We start from the raw sequence: 18,269 nt of genomic DNA on the forward strand, positions 1-18,269 counted from the left end.
GTGCGTGCCCCGTCAACATAATTCAGCAGATTAAGAGCAGAGTTTCACCCTCCCATTCGGCCATAAATTAGCTCAGTGATATGCTCGATGGAGGGAGCTCCTCTTTGGTCTCGGAAACTTTTGCTAGTTTTAAAATCAAAAGCCTCGTTTGAGGAGCTTCCCAGAGTCGTAAACGGTGGGTGGGATTGAGGAGGGCTTTGCCAAACCTCCAACAAGCCGGAGGCAGGCCGCAAAGATTAATTTGTTATGGGACCCAGAGCCCAGGCCATCCCGTCGGCATGTCCTCTGTGTGTCAGCTGTGGAATTTTTAGCGCAGCACTAAAGGTGCAAAGGAATTTAATTAAATGCTCTCTCGCTCTCCACCATTCTGGCATTGCGAAACTTTTACAGCATTGCAGCCAGCTCAGAGACCCAGAGACCAGAGACTCTGCTCCTGCCTGCTGCGGCTCCTGGCGGCAGGACAATGCCAACTGTTTGTCAGCCAGGCAGGCAGGCAGGCAGGCAGCTTTCGGCTCTGGCTGCCCCCACGAGTGCAGCTCAATAAGCTAAACAAATTTGCATAGTTCCAGGTTCCACAGCTCGACTTTGCGACCTCTTTCAGGCCCAACTTGTGCCACTAACAAGGCATGAAAGGGCCCCAGCAGAGTCCTCACGGTGTGGAAGGCTCTTTCTTAGGAAAACACAAGACCTGAGACTCAACAAATCGATGGGAAAGTATGCCGATTATCTGTTTAAAATGGGGATAATAACACGCCGACAGTTGGGTCAGTCAGCCGCAAAAGCTTTGCCCTCTGCGAGTCCATCCATCATAATCAAATGGCAAGCAGAGTCCCCCGAAAGTCTTTCCATTGCATCGATTGTTCGATTGACCATCAGGCAGGCATCTCCATTTCCATTTCCATTTGCATCTTCATCTTCCTTATGCCTCATCCATCCATCCATCCCGAGTCGACAAGAGTGGAAGCGCTTTAAAGAGTTCATAATCCGAAATGTACACAAACCCAGACGACGACGACGATGAGAGGGCCAGGACCAGGGCCAGTACCAGGGCCAGGAGCTAGTAAAACAAACTGATCAATGGGCTATAATACGAGTAGGACAGACCCACGAGGAGATGCCACAACTGCAGAGAGAGGAGCGGAGGAAGACCAGACACACACACACACAAACGGAGGAGGACAGCTGGCATGAAAAATTATTTACTGCAAGAAAAATCGCATGCAACATGCAAAAGAGATGACAGCAGCAGCGATGCACACGTGACACGACAGTTGGGGGGCCGTTACTTGGCCAATCGAAAGCCACAGCCGTTGATCGTGTCACGCGCTCAACTCGAGGGCAGCGAGAGAGAGTGGGAAAGGGAAAGCGAGAGCGAGAGCGAGAGGGTTATGGTCGGCCGCAGCTGCCTCCCTCTCTCGAAGCGCACGAGATGACCAGCCGCATGATGAAGTTGCCAATGATGGGATGGCATGGATGGCACCGACGACCCATTCCAATGATGATGGTGATGATGATGATGATGGTGTGGATGCCCCTGCCGATGAGGATGAGGATGAGGATGCGGATGACTGTGCAGGCGACACAATAATGCCGCCATTAATCTTCTGGCACGACTGATTTGTTTGACTTACGGCTAACGGCGACAGGCAGCACCAGCACCAGCACCAGCAGCAGAGAGGAGGAGGAGAGTCCGGGCACTCTGCAGTGCAGACGAACGGTTGATGGGTGATGGCTGGAGACAGCTTTTGGCCAGCTTAAAGCAGCCAGTGCACTGGCCGGCCAAAACGCAAACGCACATTGCAAAATAATTTGTGTAAATCATTTGTCCCACTGTGGAGTGCGTTATATAAGGCACACACAAAACCCCACAGTTGTCGCCATCAACACTCTCAGCTACACAGACAGACACGGACAGACAGACAGACAGACAGTCAGTCCCCAGGCCTGTTTTGACAGTTGTCGCCAGTCGTCAGAGGCTTCGCAGGCGAAAGGCATTCATAATTTTGGTCTTGTTAATGAAAGGTTTTTTCAAAGTTTTGAAAAGAAAGCCCGAGACAGATAGCAGGCGACACTCTACAACATAATTGAGGCAGCAATTCCACCAATTGAAAGCTTAAAGTTGCTGCAAACTAGCAATAGAAAATCCTTTTTATTTGGTGTAATCTGCCTTGAGATTTTGTAACAAATGCTGGCCACATGCTGCGAAGACACACAACTCACGTGAAATCACATGTTATGGCATTGCGCCGCCTTCCTCTCTGTTCATCCATCGGGTAACTATCGCTCAGTGCCCACAATCATTTCGCTTTTAGTTGGTCTCTCGAAATGGACTTGTTCCAGCCATCCGATTGGCCAGCAAAGCAAAAGAAAAACCAAAATGCGAATTGCGAAAAGTGAAGCCAAAGGCCCCCTCAATCCACAACTCCACAATCCCTCCTGTTACCAAAGACGACCGCAAATTACTCTCCACTTGAGTGCGAAAATTGCACTGGAAAAGTCAGTGAGGCGAAAACATTTCTTCTTCTTGGCAGAGATCTCCTCTCCCTGGCTTTCGGGTCGCAGATGCACTTTGGTCGGGGCTGCCAAAGTCAAATGGAAATGCTAATGAGAACAAGTTAATCATCTTTTGGGTTGGCACTCGAAGGATCATTCTGTCCCGGGAACTATCACTTTGAAGTGCTGCTGGAAGGGGGAACACTCTGTGGCAAGAGTTCATCTTGGCAGCCAGACCACAAGTGGGTCAAGCCATTACGCGACAGAGTACTCAAATTTCCTGGCTATTGTGCAAAGTATCTTGCAGGCCTTGATTACCGCCACGCCCACTTATTTATGGCCCAAAAAAAGCAACACAATGGATGGATGCCAATTTTGTTTAACATTTTTATTGTTTTCATAATTTGGAAGATTCCGAACCCAAGACAGCTGTCCGTCTGCGGCTGAGTCGCGGCTCAGCTGATTGTCTTTGACCAGGAAGCAAATGCCAAAGCCAAAGTAATAGACAGACCAGACCAGACCAGACTACACCAGACCAGAGACCCGCACCCGGGACTGGCATTTTATCAAACCAAAAATCATACAAAATTTGACAGAAAATTACACGACTTAAGGCCGCCCACTTTGGCATGAGGACTGCCAGAGGAGGAGGCGGCCGGAGGAGGATGGTGGAAAATGCAGAAAAGGAAAAGCAGAAAAGCAGAAAAAGCAAGCTTCAATCCGGGCTCGAAATTAGTCAAAATTTTGACTCGAGCTTAGACAAATGGCCGAAACGAATTCCCCAATGTAAAAGACTACTCTCTGGCGATAATTATGAGCAATTTATTTAATGATGATTTGCATTGCGAACTGACAAACTGGAAAACCAAAAACTGCAAAACTGGAAAGTGTTTTCCACTTGTTTGCATCTGCTGTTTGTTCGCTGCCTGTGGCCCGTGGCCGCTCCTTGATAATTGCAGTTCATTTGCCAGTTTGTTGTTTGTGGTTCGCTTGATATATGACCAAAAACTGTGAGTCAGTTTTTTCCCTGTGCTCCTGCTCCCGTGCTTTTGTGTAGATTGTTTATAGCATTCATCAATTAACGGGGAAACCCTACCCGCCCACCGACCACCGGCAAAGACTGCGACAAGACTGGCGATTGCCAAAATGGCCGTAAAACATAAAAGATTTAACGATCAGAAAGCCACAAGACGCCAAGTGCCAAGACACGCGTAAACAAAGTGCAGAGTAATCGTTTTTCAGGGCAACAGAGGGGCAGCTTAAGCATTGGGTAAGGGTTAATTGGCTGTTGCAATGGCCATAACGTGGTTAAATACCAAATGAGGCAAGAAGACTTCAGCTTGTGCAACCAATACACAAATGGATCTGGCATCGGTCAATCCTCGATAGAGAATCCAAACAAAAACCTAATCCGAGCTCTGGCTGGACATTTGTTTTGCCCAAAAATTGATAAAGAAATGTTCCAATCAGCCAAGTGCAACATCGAATGTGGGTGCCCTTCTGTGTTTGTGATTTTTCCGGCCTAAACTTTTCGGTTTCTGGCCATTTGTTTTGCTGTATTTGGCAGGCGTGGCTTGCCCCTTCTTTGTTTGCAACAAATTGAACATTTTCATTAGATTTTCGTCTCGGACAAGGGGCAAGCGGCACGCACAAGTATGGGGTAGGGGGCCAGGACGTGGTGGGCCGGGGCACATTCAATTGTAATGCCCAGGAGAGTGATTCAATTGAATTTGTTTGTTTTAGTGTACGGTTCATTTATTTGCCAAAGCGAATGAATAACAGCAGTTACCGTGCCACAGATACACACACACAACACACACCTCTATGGATTTGTGTGTGTGTCATTTGAACTTTGTCGAACTTCCGGTCATATGGCGAGCACTCCACTTCTGCCCTGTCTAAGCACACATGCTCCGTGTATTGTTCAAGTGCAGATTCAGGTAGTTCTTATATATATTTCAGGTGTAGCTCCCCTCTCCTTACGTCTCTGTTTGCGCAGAAAGTTCGTGGCAGGCAGAAAGTTTTCTGCTCGCGCCATCTCCCTGGGGACCTCTTAAGATTTCATTGTGTAAATTTACTGCGGCATTCTTTGTGTCCCTGAAATGCTGAAGGCAGCAAGTAAGAAGGTATTTATTTTATATTTGCGACCTCTGAGTACCCCTAGTGGCGGATTTATCCAGGAAAACCTTTCAGAATGTCAGAAAAAGCTTCATGCAATTATTTTCCATAGTCCATAGATACATTCATAAGAATTCATCTACCTTATGGGCTGCCCTCTGCTCGTTGCATATCACCTTTCAAACAGCGCAAACAGCCTCTGCCATTACGGGGTAGCATAAACCTGAACAAAAAGAGCTTGGAATTCAAATCGCGAACTGCTTAAAAATGAACAACAAATGAAATTCCCATAGGTGCCACAGAACTTCTCACTGTCTGTCTGTCTGCCGGCATTTAAATTCCACGCTGGCTGCACGGTGGCGCGGAAATCTCTCCGCCATCGCAGCGGAAAGTTTTCTTGGGCCCGGCGCATGTCGCTGCTCTTTTCACCTGCTTTTGTGTGTGTGTGTGTGTGTGTCTGTGTCTGCCATCTGCGAGCGGGGCTACATTTAATGTCATGTTTTGTAAGTTTCTAGACGACGCCAACATGTTACTCCACCCTGCCACACCTTGACGATTCCTTCCGGTCCATCCTGTGCAACCCGAAAGTCACTTTCCAGCACCAATTCGGAGCTGCTTTAAGCTGATTTTATCTTATGTTAAATTGTACTCCAAATTGCAACTATTTCAAGATGAATTCTTGATTTATTTGTAGCTCAAATCAAGAGCTTTAAGAGATTTTCACATTGCAACATTGTTGGTTCCTTCATGTGGTTCCAATTAATTATAGAGGATTCATAGGCAATGCCCACACATAGATATGAATATTGTATGAATGGAGCCGCCCCTCCAGAGACAGGAGCTTATGACAATGACAGTGGGATTAAAATTAGAGCAGGGCAACACATCTGTGAGCTGCCAGACACATACGAACATGTTGTAATGTGAAAACCGCTCCTAGACAATGGCAAAAAGGATTGCAATTGTCTTGTTATCTGGCGCTAATAATGTTGATCTGATTAGCAGCGCTTCTGTCCCGCGGCAGCTACTTAACAAATCATAGAAATGGGGGGAAAACCCCCACAATGTGTGTCAAAAGTTGGCATTGAGAGTAATTAAATTCAAATTGAATTCAGAGAGAGTGAGGGCCACAGAACGAGCAGCCGAAAGGCAGGAAACTTTCTTAATCCAATCCTCCAGTTGTTGTTGTCGCTATTTTTTTTAACTCTATTTTTGGATTGTTGTGCGTAGAGTTGAAGCTGAAGCTTGGATGGGGGCTGGCTCCTGCGTGTGGCTATTAAAACTTTAAGCGAAAAACTTTGCTGCGCAAGAGATTTTAATTTTAATTTGAATCAGTCGAAATATGTTGCACTGGCAACAGTCCATCACTGAAACTACTTAATTAAAGACTTAACACTCAAAACCCACAAAAAATAATGCTTTTATTTCCAATTAAATCATGTTCCTTCCGCTGGAATAATTTTAATGCTACGCCAAATGCTGAAAAAACGTTGATTGCAGCGCGAGCAAACCTGTGCCACATTTGGATTCACCATTCCTGCCACTGGATTTTATTGCAGCGCACATACTAGATGCATAGATAGATTTGTATCTTTTGCAAATTGCTCGGCACTCAGAGGCACCGCCGAATCGCCATCGATGCTCGTAAAATGCCATGAAATACCAGAGCGGCAAATGAAGCCATAGAATGGAGTCGCGATGGCAGTGCGCGATGTGCGGCAAATGTCGATGGTTATGCGAGTGTCGGGGCAACTCTTTTGGGTGGCAAAAAGCCCCTGCCCCAGCCCCTGCCCCAGCCCCAGCCCCAGCTCTAAGCGTCCGCCGCGCACCCGCAGGCAAGGCAGTGGCATGTTGCACGTTGGCTTTCATGTCGCGCCCCTCGCCAAATGAGTCACAATTAAAACCGAAGCACCGTGTGGCAAGTGCCCGGCAAGTGGCAGTGTTGGCACTGTGACTGCTTTCGCCCGCTGTTGCATGCAGCATGCTGGCAGTGGGCGTGCATACCCGCGACACGCAATGGCTAAGGGGTATGCAATGGAGAGGCAGGCGGCTAAGCTTACGGGAAAGCGAAAGCGAAATTGTTATTGCAACATGCAACCGCAACAACAGCAACAACAACAGCCACGCTGTGGCTGCCTCGTCTCGCAATAATTGTGAGCAAATATTACATGAAAGCGCACAGAGGGAGAGAGAGAGAGAGAGAGAGAGAGGGAGAGAGGGAGAGCTCTGGCAAACGGAATATTATCGTGGCAGGCGATGACGATAACCACAACGACAACAGGCAACAGGCAAAAACAACAGCAACAACAACAAAACAACATCATAATTATCGACTGACTCCACAGACCCCACGGCACACAGAGCGGCTGGGTGTACCCGCCCCCGCCCCCGCTACCGCACCGCACCGCACCCAACCGCTGCAGCTCGGCAATTATGCCAAAAGCGCGTTTATTATGTGAAAAGAAACCGAAAGATAAAATATTGAATTCAACTCAAGCCGCAGCAGTGCAGGGGAAAAACGTAGCGAAAATCACTTGAGGAAAAGCCGTCAAGGAAATCGCTCGATTCGACAGCAAAGCAAGAGAGAGAGAGAGAGAGAGAAAAAAGTTTGTGGTAAAAAAGAGAAAAGCAAAAGCAAAGTAGAGCCAAAGCGGCTGATGGGTGCACTGTGTGGGACACAAAAGGAAGCAAGAGCAGGGAGAAAACTAAAAACCAGAACTGAGACTACACAGAATAAACGTACATTCATGTGGCGTTGCTCTACAAAAGAACCCATTGGACCCGCTGGAAGGGTATGCAAGAAAAAAGTGAGTTATACATACAACAAAGTTGTCGGTGCATTTTACTGATTTAGAGCGGTGGCTCCACGGAGCCATGGAGGCACGTCTTATGGCGTGTTACGACATCGTGATGTGGAGAGTGAAGTGGAGCTGCTGCTGCTGCTGCATTCAGAAAATCATCAACTTCCAACCGCATTAGCAGCACGGCAATAGCAAAAACCAATTACAAAAGACTCGGCCATTAATTTGTGCCGCAATTTTCATTGATAATTAAATAAGTTATGCGAAATACTTGTGGAAATTTCTTTGCCCAATTGCTGAACTGTTTTCGGAGACTCATTCGTTTGAGGTTTGTAGAACATGGCAGGCATGGCAATAAATTTCCAAAATTATTGCTAATTGACAGCTGAATTAATTACACACTTTTCATATGCGACTTTGCCCCAGCCGAAATCCCCGCGTGTTCCATCAGAGGAAGTCGTTGCTTTGGCGGTGTCTGTGGCTGGACAGGAGTGGCGATGGCGAGCGCAGGCATGGGGCGCCTCTGGTTGCATGTGGAGCAACTGTTGCTCCAGTTTCCGTGCGTTTGTTGCACGATTTCTGTGACATAATGGGCCGTCGTCGTCGCTCAATCAACGCTCGATTGATCGATCAGCAATAAATCCGCATAATAATTCAATTTTTCTTGTGGTTTTTCTTTCAATAAATGGTTTATACGAACTCGATCCCCAACTACATTCTTTTGTCTTGTCATTCGAGGCTTCATCGTGTGTGGTATTCACAATTAATTTTGCTTTGTCTGAACTTGTTGTTTGGCGTTGTGTGGGAGTGTAGCTTCATTCTCCTTTCTTGTACATCCCCTTTGGAACGCGCAAGCATTACAACAATTATCTCTTACATTTGTGTGTGTCTAAGTGTGTGGTGTATGCATAAGTGTGCGAGTGTGCGATTGATTTAGTGTACAATTCGTGTCCTCATCCTGTCTGCCACCCAATTTAACAGTCAATGGGCGACATCTCGAGTATTCGATCGGGTCCCAGACCCTCCTCTTCTTCACGCTGCTGCACCTCAAGCGAAGAGTCCTCAGCGTCAGTAGCCACCGAAGGTGCGGCAGCGGCAGCGGCAGCTGCCTTGCGCCCACGCAAACTCTTGAAGATCCCCAAGTCACGCAGCTTGGCCCACATGGCAGTGGTGGTGTAGGCGGCGGCAGCGGCCACTGTCAGCCAAGGGCTGGCCATCATCAAGGCGGCACCAGCCGTGGTCGAGCCCGCGGTTCCACCGGATCCAGCTCCATCACCACCATCGCCACCTGCAGCGGGGGATTCATCAGAGGAAGACATGTTGAAGCTAAACCACAAGCGAAAAAAAAAAAAAATTTACTTTTGAATTTTTTATTTTTTTTGAATTTTTCTTTACTCACAAGTTTGTTTGCTTTGCTAAGAATTGGAACCTTAAATTATTTTCTTTCTGTTCTGTTGTTCACAGTTCGGCTGCCGGCAGTGGAATGAAAATTCTGAGCTGAGCACCCAAGGGGTCGAGAGATTCGATTTGAAGGCCTACTACATTCGCCCCAAAAAGTGTGTTTGCTGTTAAGTACAATGGGACAAATCGGTTTCGAGCCGGAACAGCCTCCGGTTACTGTGTGTGGCCCACTGTGCAGGCTGGGCGCCAAAGCCAACTGAGTTACAAACAAATTATTGAAATTGAGTGAAAATTACTTGAAGAGGGTTGGGGCGGGGGGGAAGACACACACACACACAGTCCGGAATGTGATCTATGGCAATGAACTGCACTGTCTGTCTGTCTGTCTGTCTGTCTGTCTCTCGTGTGTGTGTGATTTATACTTCACAAGTTGATGAATTTTGTAACAAGTTGTCACATTTGCCATCTGCAAGAGTGTTCCGTTTGTGGCAGCCACAGCAGCATCCATCCAGCAGTCCCTCCTGCCACTGTCCCCCCTGCTTTGCACTCAAACCAGGCGACAAATGACACAACGCAAACAAATGCAATTTGCATTTTCATTTGCATTTGCATTTGAAGCCGTGTATCTGTGTGTCTGCTTGTGCCACTCATATCGGGGACTTGAACAAATTTGTTCCCCTGATGGAGAGTGTTAATTCACTGCGCACACATATTTCAGCAACCCTTCGGTATATTCTGTCGATAAGTAGTAGCAAAAGTACATCCGACACAAGCATAAACCAAATTTTAAAAATTACAAGAAAATTATGACAATCTTCCTTTCCTAATAATCTCTTTCCTTCATCATCTCGGGTCACCGAAATGAAGCACTTCCACAGCTGAGACAGCTCTTGACATTCCCTATTCCTGCTTTGATTTCTCTGTTTCCATTTTTCCACTTTTCCATCGGTTCCGCCTGTCGGAACTTGCAGCTCCACTAAGCCTCTCGATTTCGATACTAGGACCATGCCACACACGCGTAGAAAACCTGCCCCTGCCTGCCGCCTTGCAACCTGCCAGAGGTGGATATTTGATCGATGTCCCCGCACACACATCACACGGCTGAAAAAGAGACTTTCAATTACGGTTTTTCCTGTCATTTCCCCGGCATGGCTTCACAGGTTACCCGAACATTTGGCAGACTTTCTGCAGAATTTTTCGAGTTCCCTAGCCGAAAATTCTGCTCGAATTGTTCACTCATTTTTTGAGGGATGTGATTGGGATTTTTCTTGGCTATGAGAACCGTTTTCCATGCCATTCTTTGGCAATAAATATGCATTCCATTTACCCCAACCTTATACATATTTTAATTGTAAATGATTATTTCACAATTAATTTGTTGGTGTGTGGTGGAGCGATCCAAATGAATGTGGAGCAAGCAATGAGTAATATTCTGGGTGTCATTCAGGAATATTCTGCCGCTGCCGGAAGTCGCAGCGGATGTCAAGAGTTGAAATGTGAGAAGAACCCAAAGCCCCCCACTACACTCCGCTCCAGGCTGGCCCAAAATGTAGGCTACACCAGCCAGCAAGCGCTTTGTTTTATTTTTCTCCATTCTTTTGGACTATTTTACTTATTTTTTGGGAGCACTTTATTGTTGCATAAAGTTTGCAATTGCACAATGAAAATAGGCCCCAGCCCCAGCCCCAGCCAACAGTTTCTGCAAAAGTTTATGGCCACGCCCCAAAAGTTTGCAATTTTCAGTTGCAAATGCATTAAAACAATGCACAATTCGTGAGCCCCAAAAAAGGGAAACTCTCCACAGGGAGTCTGTTCTTGGGGGGTTCTTGGAACTACACCTCCTGGTGGCAACCTCTGCCCAACTGGTAGACTTTACGATTTATGTGTGGGTGTGCGTATCCCTCGGTTAGACAACTCTCTGCTGATTTTTTGGCTATGAACTTTACCTATTTAATGCCACAATATCCTCATATATTTTCGGTTCTTTTATTTGCTATTCCTATTCCTAAGAACACGGAACACTTTTCGCACGCACCTCCCACACCACCGACCGTGTGCTTGTCAGCGCAAACGGAGGATACTCCGAGACTGTTGCCTTGAAAGCGCCATAAATCTTTTTATGATTCTTGCTGCTCCACCAAAAGAAATGACTTGATTCGCCCTTTGGTCTCGGATTGTGACTCGGTTTGTGAATTGTGACTGCGCGACTCCAATGATTGTGACGCATACAAATTTCAATGTGTTTCTCACTAATACACTCTAAATCTTAGCCCCGAGCCCCCACCAACACCACCCATTGCCAGTGCCCATTGATTTTCCCCACACTTGGAAAAGTCGCTTGGGTTTGGCATTTTTCAATTGATTAATCCAGCAGAGATTCCTTCGTGGGGTATCCTCTGCTTCGAGGCTTAAGCTTTTTCGGGATTTCTTTTTCTTTTGGCTGACATTTTCGACAAACATTTCGCGGCAGCACGCAACGCCATTTTGGCGACGAATGCCATGAAAATGGAAAATGGCCCAAGCACGCGACGCGACGTCCCCGACTGGCGAAAAAAAAACACACACACACACAGCAACAGCAGCAACAAAAATGATTGTGGAGCGAAGCCTGTGCCCCAGCATGGCGCCAACAAAGTGAACCGCAGTTCAGCCCCCCTCTGGCAAGGACACTGGGAAGCCGAAGCGACTGGGAGGAGCGCCACAGTTGGTTTGGGTTCGGCATAAGCCAGGCGCCAGCAAAGTTGTAAAATCGCCAAATGGCATATAAAAATCGTTGCTTGGGCTTTCTGCTGTTGTCGTCAGAGTTCACAGAGGATCCAGCGAGTCGCCAGCCAGCCAGACTGGCTTCCTCGTTCTGGCAGTGAAAGTGCAGTGGGAACAGCAAGGAGAACATTTTTGGTTGATTACTTGAGAACCATCAACCGAATTAGAGCTTGAGCAACTTTGCCCCACAACAGGAAGTTCCTTTGACAAAAATAGAGCCATAAAAATCTGATAGATTCATTTGTTGTACCGGAAGAGGGGAATATGCTCGTAAAAGGTGTTGGGAATATTTGTGTGCGCTGCTGGGAGGCACAACGCTCAGGGGTCCAAGGAGATGTCCTCCTCTCTTCTTCAATTTTAACCCTGAATAAGTAACAACTCGAAGCATTGCCTGTTGTCCTTCAATCATTGAGTGTAATGAGCTTTAGGCATTAAGCTAATGTTGCCATTAAAGCTGTTGCCCCCCCCGTAAAGAGTCCTGTAATTAAGGTCAACGTGTGACAAAATGTTTTCATTTTCGCCTCTCTAATTTGTTGGCTTTATTTTTCCTTACTCTTTCTTTTTTGTTGAATGACATCAGCAGCAGAGTGATGGGGTTGCCGCCTCTCAAAACTGGCACAAATCATTACACACGAGTGTGGCAAGTGTGGCACACACACACGCACACACAATGCAAATTAACGTGACCGTTTTATGTCATTAACACATTGAAGTTCGTCCCATGTCCATGTCCTGCGTTTGAGGGAGAGAGCAGCAGCAGCAGCATTAGTGTCCCCAGTCAGTCGGCCATCAGTCAACACCTCGCAGGTCACGCGGGACCCACGCCAACGCCAGTCCTCAGCGTTAATTGAAATTAGCCGGCGGCTGATTTTTCGGGGTTTAAAAATCTGCACGCAGCAGAGGGAGGAGCTGAGCGAGGGGGGGTTACACACACATTGTTGTTATGGAGAGCAGATTGAAATGTGCGGGCAAAGGTGCAGCATTCACGTGCGATGACGAATGGCAGTCGGGAGAGTTGACGATGATGGTGGTACAACGATTTGGTGCACATTTTCGATGTACGAGTATTTCCCTGGGCAACGTAACTCGAGCATCATCAAGCGCCCTGAAGGAGCCCTCTCCTGCTCCTGCTCCTCCTCCTTCTCCCCTGCCCGACGAACGACACAAGATATTGAAAAATGAAAAGGAGCAAAAGGAGCTCTGAGCTGAGCTTCAACTTAATCCCAGAGCTTTGGCATTGCTGTGGATCCACAGGCACTACACACATGCAACAACAGCAACAGCAATCCAGCTCCCAGCTCCCAGCTACAGGCATCCAGTTGATGCACAGAGAGAGAGAGAGAGAGAGAGAGAGGTGGCTGTGGCTGTGGCTGTGGATGATGATGACGATTACGATGTGGCGGTGAAGAACGTTGACAATGACGCCATTGAAAGCACTTTTCGTGGCATTATGTGCCTGAAGAAGGACCTGAATTTGTGGCTGAGATTGAGGCAGGTTGCTGGGATTTCAAACTGGGGAGAGGACTGGGGAGGACTCTTGCTGAAGGCGGACAAGAGTTTCTCGGTTTTGGCAATCAAAAAGTCATCAAATATGAATTTTACGCTATAATTTTTCACCTGCACAGCTGCGGGGGGTGGTGCCGTTGTGGCATGAGCCATTTTTATGGCTTTTCTTTGGCCCCTTTTTTCCGTGGCTTGTCTTGAGTGTGTGTGTGTTTGTGTGTGTGTGTGTGCCCTTTTGGCACGTCTTTCAACTCAATTGCACTTTTGTGTGCAACCTAGCTGGCGTCTTCGCTCTCTCTCTCTCTCTCTCTCTCCGTTTGTGTGCCTGATGTGGCAGACACATTTGAATTGATGGCAACAGCATCGTGTCCTGCCTCCTCCTCGTTCCCGTGTCACAAAATATTCAATTCAATGTGGACGGAAACGCGGCAGAAGCTGATTGAATGCGATTTAGTGCGGGGGGAACAGCATTTTCGGGGGGGAAACTGACTGCCACTTTCTAGCTTTAATATCTGATGGTTTTTGCTTTTGTTTCTTGCTGAGGATGCTGCGCTGTGTTGGCCAGAAATTAAATTAAAGTTTATGCAAGCGTGACGGCAACGGCAACGGCAGCGGCAGCCACCAAAAATCATTTGCCACAAAATCCACTAAAACCCAATTTTGTGCCAACAAAATAAAATGGAACACGCACAAAACAGCAGCCAGCAAGGAGCCAGGAGCCAGGAGCCAAGCGCCAAGAGTGCGGCATGGAGCGCTGGCCGGGAGGAGTCGCAAAGAGTTTTGTTCTCGGCTTGACATGTGTAGAAATCACAGGACAAGAAAGCGTTGCATCAAGCCAAAAGACGCAAGAACAGAGTGAACAACAGGCAAGGCAACGTGCAGCTGAAGCTACCTCAAGACGTTGCTGCTGGCTGCCACCGGCAGTGGATGGCAGCGTGAGGCATGGACATGGAGGCATGCGGTGTGGCGGCGTGGCGGCGTGGCGGATTCGCTTCTTGTGGCTGTAACGTAGATAAGCAAAAGTTTCGCTCAACTCTTGAGTTGCAGTTGATGTGTGTCTGTGTGTGTGTGCCACTATGAGTGGCATGTGTCAAGTGGCAAACCGAATCAGAACTGAGAGAAATCATGTCATTTGGCAAGCAGCGCCGCAACATTTTGCCGCTTTCAATGTTAGCCAAACTGTCAGGACGATGTTGTCTGTCCCTCACCCTCTCCCCAACACCCCAACCCTCACTGACAGCAGACAGGAGGCGTAACAATGTGGCATGGCGCGGCAATATGTTGCAGTCCACGCGGCAAGTGAGAGTTTTCTTTTTTTGTAACCAAATTCGATCGCTGATCCCTCGCTAATGGATGAGTCACACCTTTAATCGAGATTCGATGCGGCAGAGGTGCAGTCTACGGGCAGGCGACAGTGCCACACGACAGCACGTAGCAGCGGCATGGCCTTCCCCGTGACAAGCGGAAGATCTACGGAAATATTCGGCGGCATGTCGGGTGGCATCTTCTGGCCGGAGGAGGTGCCGCCCGTGGTGGTGGGATCGCCGCTCTGGCGTGCCAAGAGGCCCGTCACGTGTCCTTGGGGCTACAGCTGGACATCCAGGGAGAGGCGAAAGTGCTCCCGCATCAAGTATCACGCGGTCCAGCAGCCGCACTTCCTTCGAAAGGTTTTTGGCTGGTTTGTGCCCATCACGACTAAGCGGCCAACCACGCTCTACATGCCGTGGAGCGACTCGGAAGAAAAGCCTTCATCGAAGCGGCCTCGCAAGAAACCGCCGAGGGAAGACAACGAGGGGGAAGGAGGAGGAGCAGGAGAAGGGGGAGCTGGCGGCGCTGGCGATGGCGGTGGACCAGATGAAGCAGGACCTGGCGGAGGAGGACCCGCAGCAGGGGGAGATGGACCAGCAGGTGGACCCGCAGGTGGAGGCTTAATAGAGGGCCCTGGAGCAAGAGGCGCGCAAAGAACTTTTCATCAAATCTTTTCGAAAATTCTTCAAAGAAACGGCATAGGCGGGGAGCCACCTGCAGAAACTGCAGCGCCCAAAGCGGACGAAGGAGTCTCTGGAAAAGCAGATGCTCCTGCAAACAAATGGATCGGTAGGGGTAGACTGCTAAAAGCGCCACAATTAGCGGCAAGTGAAGAGCAAAGTGACGAGGACAGCGAGGAGATCAGTAGAGCTGCAAGAGCCAGGAGGAAAGGTGACAAAAAAGTGACCAAAAGCACAACAGGAGCTATAAATGTGTAGCAGGGGATTGAAAATATAACAACAAAAAGAAATTGAGCAGAGGAAAGCCTCCACAAATATAAAACATTTAGCTATAGATTCCAAGGCAAATAAACTTTCTGAAAATCTCCACAAGTGAATGAAATTGTAAATGGAGATTGAAGTTGGGAGAATGTCATTCAAAATGATGAAGAAACTCACTCAATTCGGTGGCAACTTGAAGTCAAAAAGGTGAACAGAAAAAAAAAGAGGCAGCCCAGCGCCCAGATAAACCATTAGCAAAAGTTGCAGCACCTCCAGCACTCCCCTCTCACTGCCTGATTATCTTTCCAAGTCAGTTGCTGCTGCTGCAAGGCGACACTTTTAGTGCACTCAGTTCCCGTGTGACAGATAGTTCCGACAGCACTGGCACACAACAAACAAACAAACAAGCAAATGGCAAAAGGCAAAAGACACGGCACTGAGAAAGAGAAGGAGAAAGATGCAACAAAAGCAAACAAAACGAGAACTGAAACGAGATGAAAGCTGTCCCACTCTGCCTCCGCCTCTGCCTCTGGCTTTGGACTCTTGCCTTTCCTTTCAGGTGTCAGACAACCCTCTCCCCCGTCATGTTTGCTGCTGAGTTTTGAAACTTGCCACTGACTTTGGCATTGAATATTGCCTGCCCCACAGCCCACAAGCAACTCGAGCAACTCGAGCAACTCTCATTTTGTGCGTGGAAAATGGTCAAAGTTTTGTGATCTGTGCAGAGCAGCAACTGAAGCTGAAACTGCTTCAGTTAATCGACTTAAATACTTGATTAGTCACACGCCAAACGAGAGCCGATCCAAGCGATCAACTGCCAGTTGGCCTGACCGCAGCGACATGGGAGGACGCGGCACATTGGTTGCACTTGTGGCCAGCCTGGTGTGCCTCTTTGGGCCGGATGTGGTGGGGCCTGCGCGACGGAACGAGTGTCCCTACGGCTTTCACTGGCTCAATCCCTACCAGAGGGATCAATGCGTGCGCATGGCCTACAGGCCGCGACAGCAGCCGGACACAATCCGCAAGGACTTCGGCTGGTTTCTGCCCGATAAGGACGCGGGCAAGACGACCGCCACGCCCGGGTATCCCAGCGGCATCATTCCGTGGTACGACTCGCCTGAAGAGAGACCACCCAAAGTGGCACTGGCACCTGTGGTTGTCGAAGAGCAGGATGTGGAGTTAACGGAGGAAGAAGCCACAGAGGAGCCCGAAGAAGGAGCACAGAACGCGACAACATCCGCAGCGGCAGGAGATACAACGAAAGCGACGCCAGAAGAAACAACAGTCGTCACAAAGCCACCAGAAGGCGGAGGCAAACCAACTGAAGAAGGAGGCAAGACACCTGAAGGCGGAGACAAGAATCCTGAAGGCGGAGGCAAGCCACCAGCAGAAGGAAGCAAACCACCTGAAGGCGGAGGTAAACCACCCGCAGAAGGGGACAAGCCTGAAGGCGAAGGCAAACCACCTGAAGGGGGAGGCAAGCCACCAGCAGAAGGAAGCAAACCACCCGCAGCCGAAGAAACTCCATCCGAAGGCGAAGGCAAACCACCTGAAAGCGGAGACAAACCACCCGCAGGGGGAGAAACTCCATCCGAAGGCGAAGAAACTCCCTCTGAAGGCGGAGAAACTCCCTCTGAAGGCGGAGGCACACCATCTGAAGGCGGAGGCACAGCACCGGGTAGAACTGTTGGAGGTAACAGAAAATCGAGCAAGCGAAAGGCGGATCAAGTGGATGGACAACCAGAACCGGAAGCCGAATGGCATCCCTGGAGCTGGTCGCAGCCGAAAAGCACCCAAAAGCCACCGCCCAAGGTGCTGCCAAAGCAAAAGCCCACAAAGATGGAAGTTGTGGAGGATAACCAAGATGAATGGCACCCCTGGAGCTGGTCGCAGCCAAAGAGGAGCAGCAAGCAGGCAACAGAGAAGGTCGTGGGCAGCGGAGAGATCACCACCAGAAAGCCAAAGACCGCCCGAAAGGTGCCATTGAAGACTTCACAGATCGCCGAAGAGTTTCCGCTGTGGAGTTGGGACTCGTAGCCGAAGGTCGGGGCTGGACTGGCATTAGATTAGAATTAGAGCGTGGAAAAATAACTTAAGTGAAACGGAAAACTGTGGACAAATGCCCCGTGAGAAGTAATTTTTGCTGGGGGAAAAATCAGTCTCGTTCGAATGGAGTTGGCGACGGACGTGAGCTACTCGCTGGTTGAGTCCACGACGCACCTGTCCCACTCGCTGGTGGATGCCTCAGCGGACGGGTCCTACTCGTTTGTGGACAAATCGGGCTGGATACCGTGCGAGGAGGGATTCGACTGGAGCGAAGAGTTGGGCGAGTGCCAGCCGGTGCTGGTGCCACGCAGCTATAGATCCTGTCCCTGGGGCTACAAAATGAACGGACGGTACAAGCAGTGCATGCGCGTCAAGTACCACGGGAAGCATCAGTGGGACGTCTTCAGGAAGTGGTGGCACAAGATCCTCTATCCGCCAGTGTCTAGGAAACCCATACGGAAAAGGGAACCCACCAAGGCCACAACTGCGTACACTGGCGCCTGGTTTGGCTACAATTTGGGCTATGGCAAGGATGTGAAGCGTCCTTGATTAACGTCCAATAATCAAATAAAAGTTTCAATGGGAAATTGTAATATTTATATTTGATCTCGTCTCACTTTCCCGCTCTGTAGGCTATGCGTGAGCATTGGGAGAATTTGTTGTACACGTAGCCAAGCGGACACTTGCCCCCGTGCTTCGTCCTTGCTTGATAACTCAGCCCGAGGAGACACAGCCAGATGATTCGATGCAACAACATGGTTTCCAGCTACCAACTGTGGCAAAAGTGTTCTATGATCCATCAAATATTTGCTCGCTGCTTGCATAAGCGAAACAAAAGGGCCAACAATCGATTTCAAGGGTTTCTATTGTTAATATTTATGGAGGGATCTTCACT

At 48.7% G+C, this 18,269-nt stretch overlaps 3 protein-coding genes across 7 annotated transcripts; 2 read left to right on the forward strand and 1 right to left on the reverse strand.

The window, feature by feature from the left end:
* Nucleotides 1-8,245: 8,245 nt before the first annotated feature.
* Nucleotides 8,246-8,738, reverse strand: LOC117890312. Its single transcript, XM_034795099.1, has one exon. It carries the CDS (start codon nt 8,729-8,731, stop codon nt 8,387-8,389), a length of 345 nt encoding a protein of 114 aa, XP_034650990.1. The 5' UTR covers nt 8,732-8,738; the 3' UTR covers nt 8,246-8,386.
* A 7,422-nt stretch (nt 8,739-16,160) lies between these two features.
* Nucleotides 16,161-17,441, forward strand: LOC117890400 (basic salivary proline-rich protein 4-like). Of its 5 annotated transcripts, none has more exons than XM_034795207.1 (2): nt 16,161-16,946; nt 16,995-17,441. In XM_034795207.1, the coding sequence occupies exons 1-2, from the start codon at nt 16,169-16,171 to the stop codon at nt 17,363-17,365; spliced, it is 1,149 nt and encodes a 382-aa protein (XP_034651098.1). In that variant the 5' UTR covers nt 16,161-16,168; the 3' UTR covers nt 17,366-17,441. The 5 variants fall into 5 exon arrangements, with proteins under 5 accessions (XP_034651098.1, XP_034651097.1, XP_034651096.1 ...); XM_034795206.1 differs by having other exon boundaries at nt 16,161-16,800; nt 16,843-17,441; XM_034795205.1 differs by having other exon boundaries at nt 16,161-16,739; nt 16,779-17,441.
* Nucleotides 17,442-17,497: 56 nt separating this feature from the next.
* On the forward strand, nt 17,498-17,954 carry LOC117891562. The gene is made up of 2 exons (XM_034797081.1): nt 17,498-17,537; nt 17,571-17,954. The coding sequence occupies exons 1-2, from the start codon at nt 17,498-17,500 to the stop codon at nt 17,921-17,923; spliced, it is 393 nt and encodes a 130-aa protein (XP_034652972.1). The 3' UTR covers nt 17,924-17,954.
* The last annotated feature ends 315 nt before the right edge of the window (nt 17,955-18,269 follow it).

Source organism: Drosophila subobscura, chromosome E, assembly GCF_008121235.1.
Source record: "Drosophila subobscura isolate 14011-0131.10 chromosome E, UCBerk_Dsub_1.0, whole genome shotgun sequence".
Classification (NCBI taxonomy): Eukaryota; Metazoa; Arthropoda; class Insecta; order Diptera; family Drosophilidae; genus Drosophila; species Drosophila subobscura.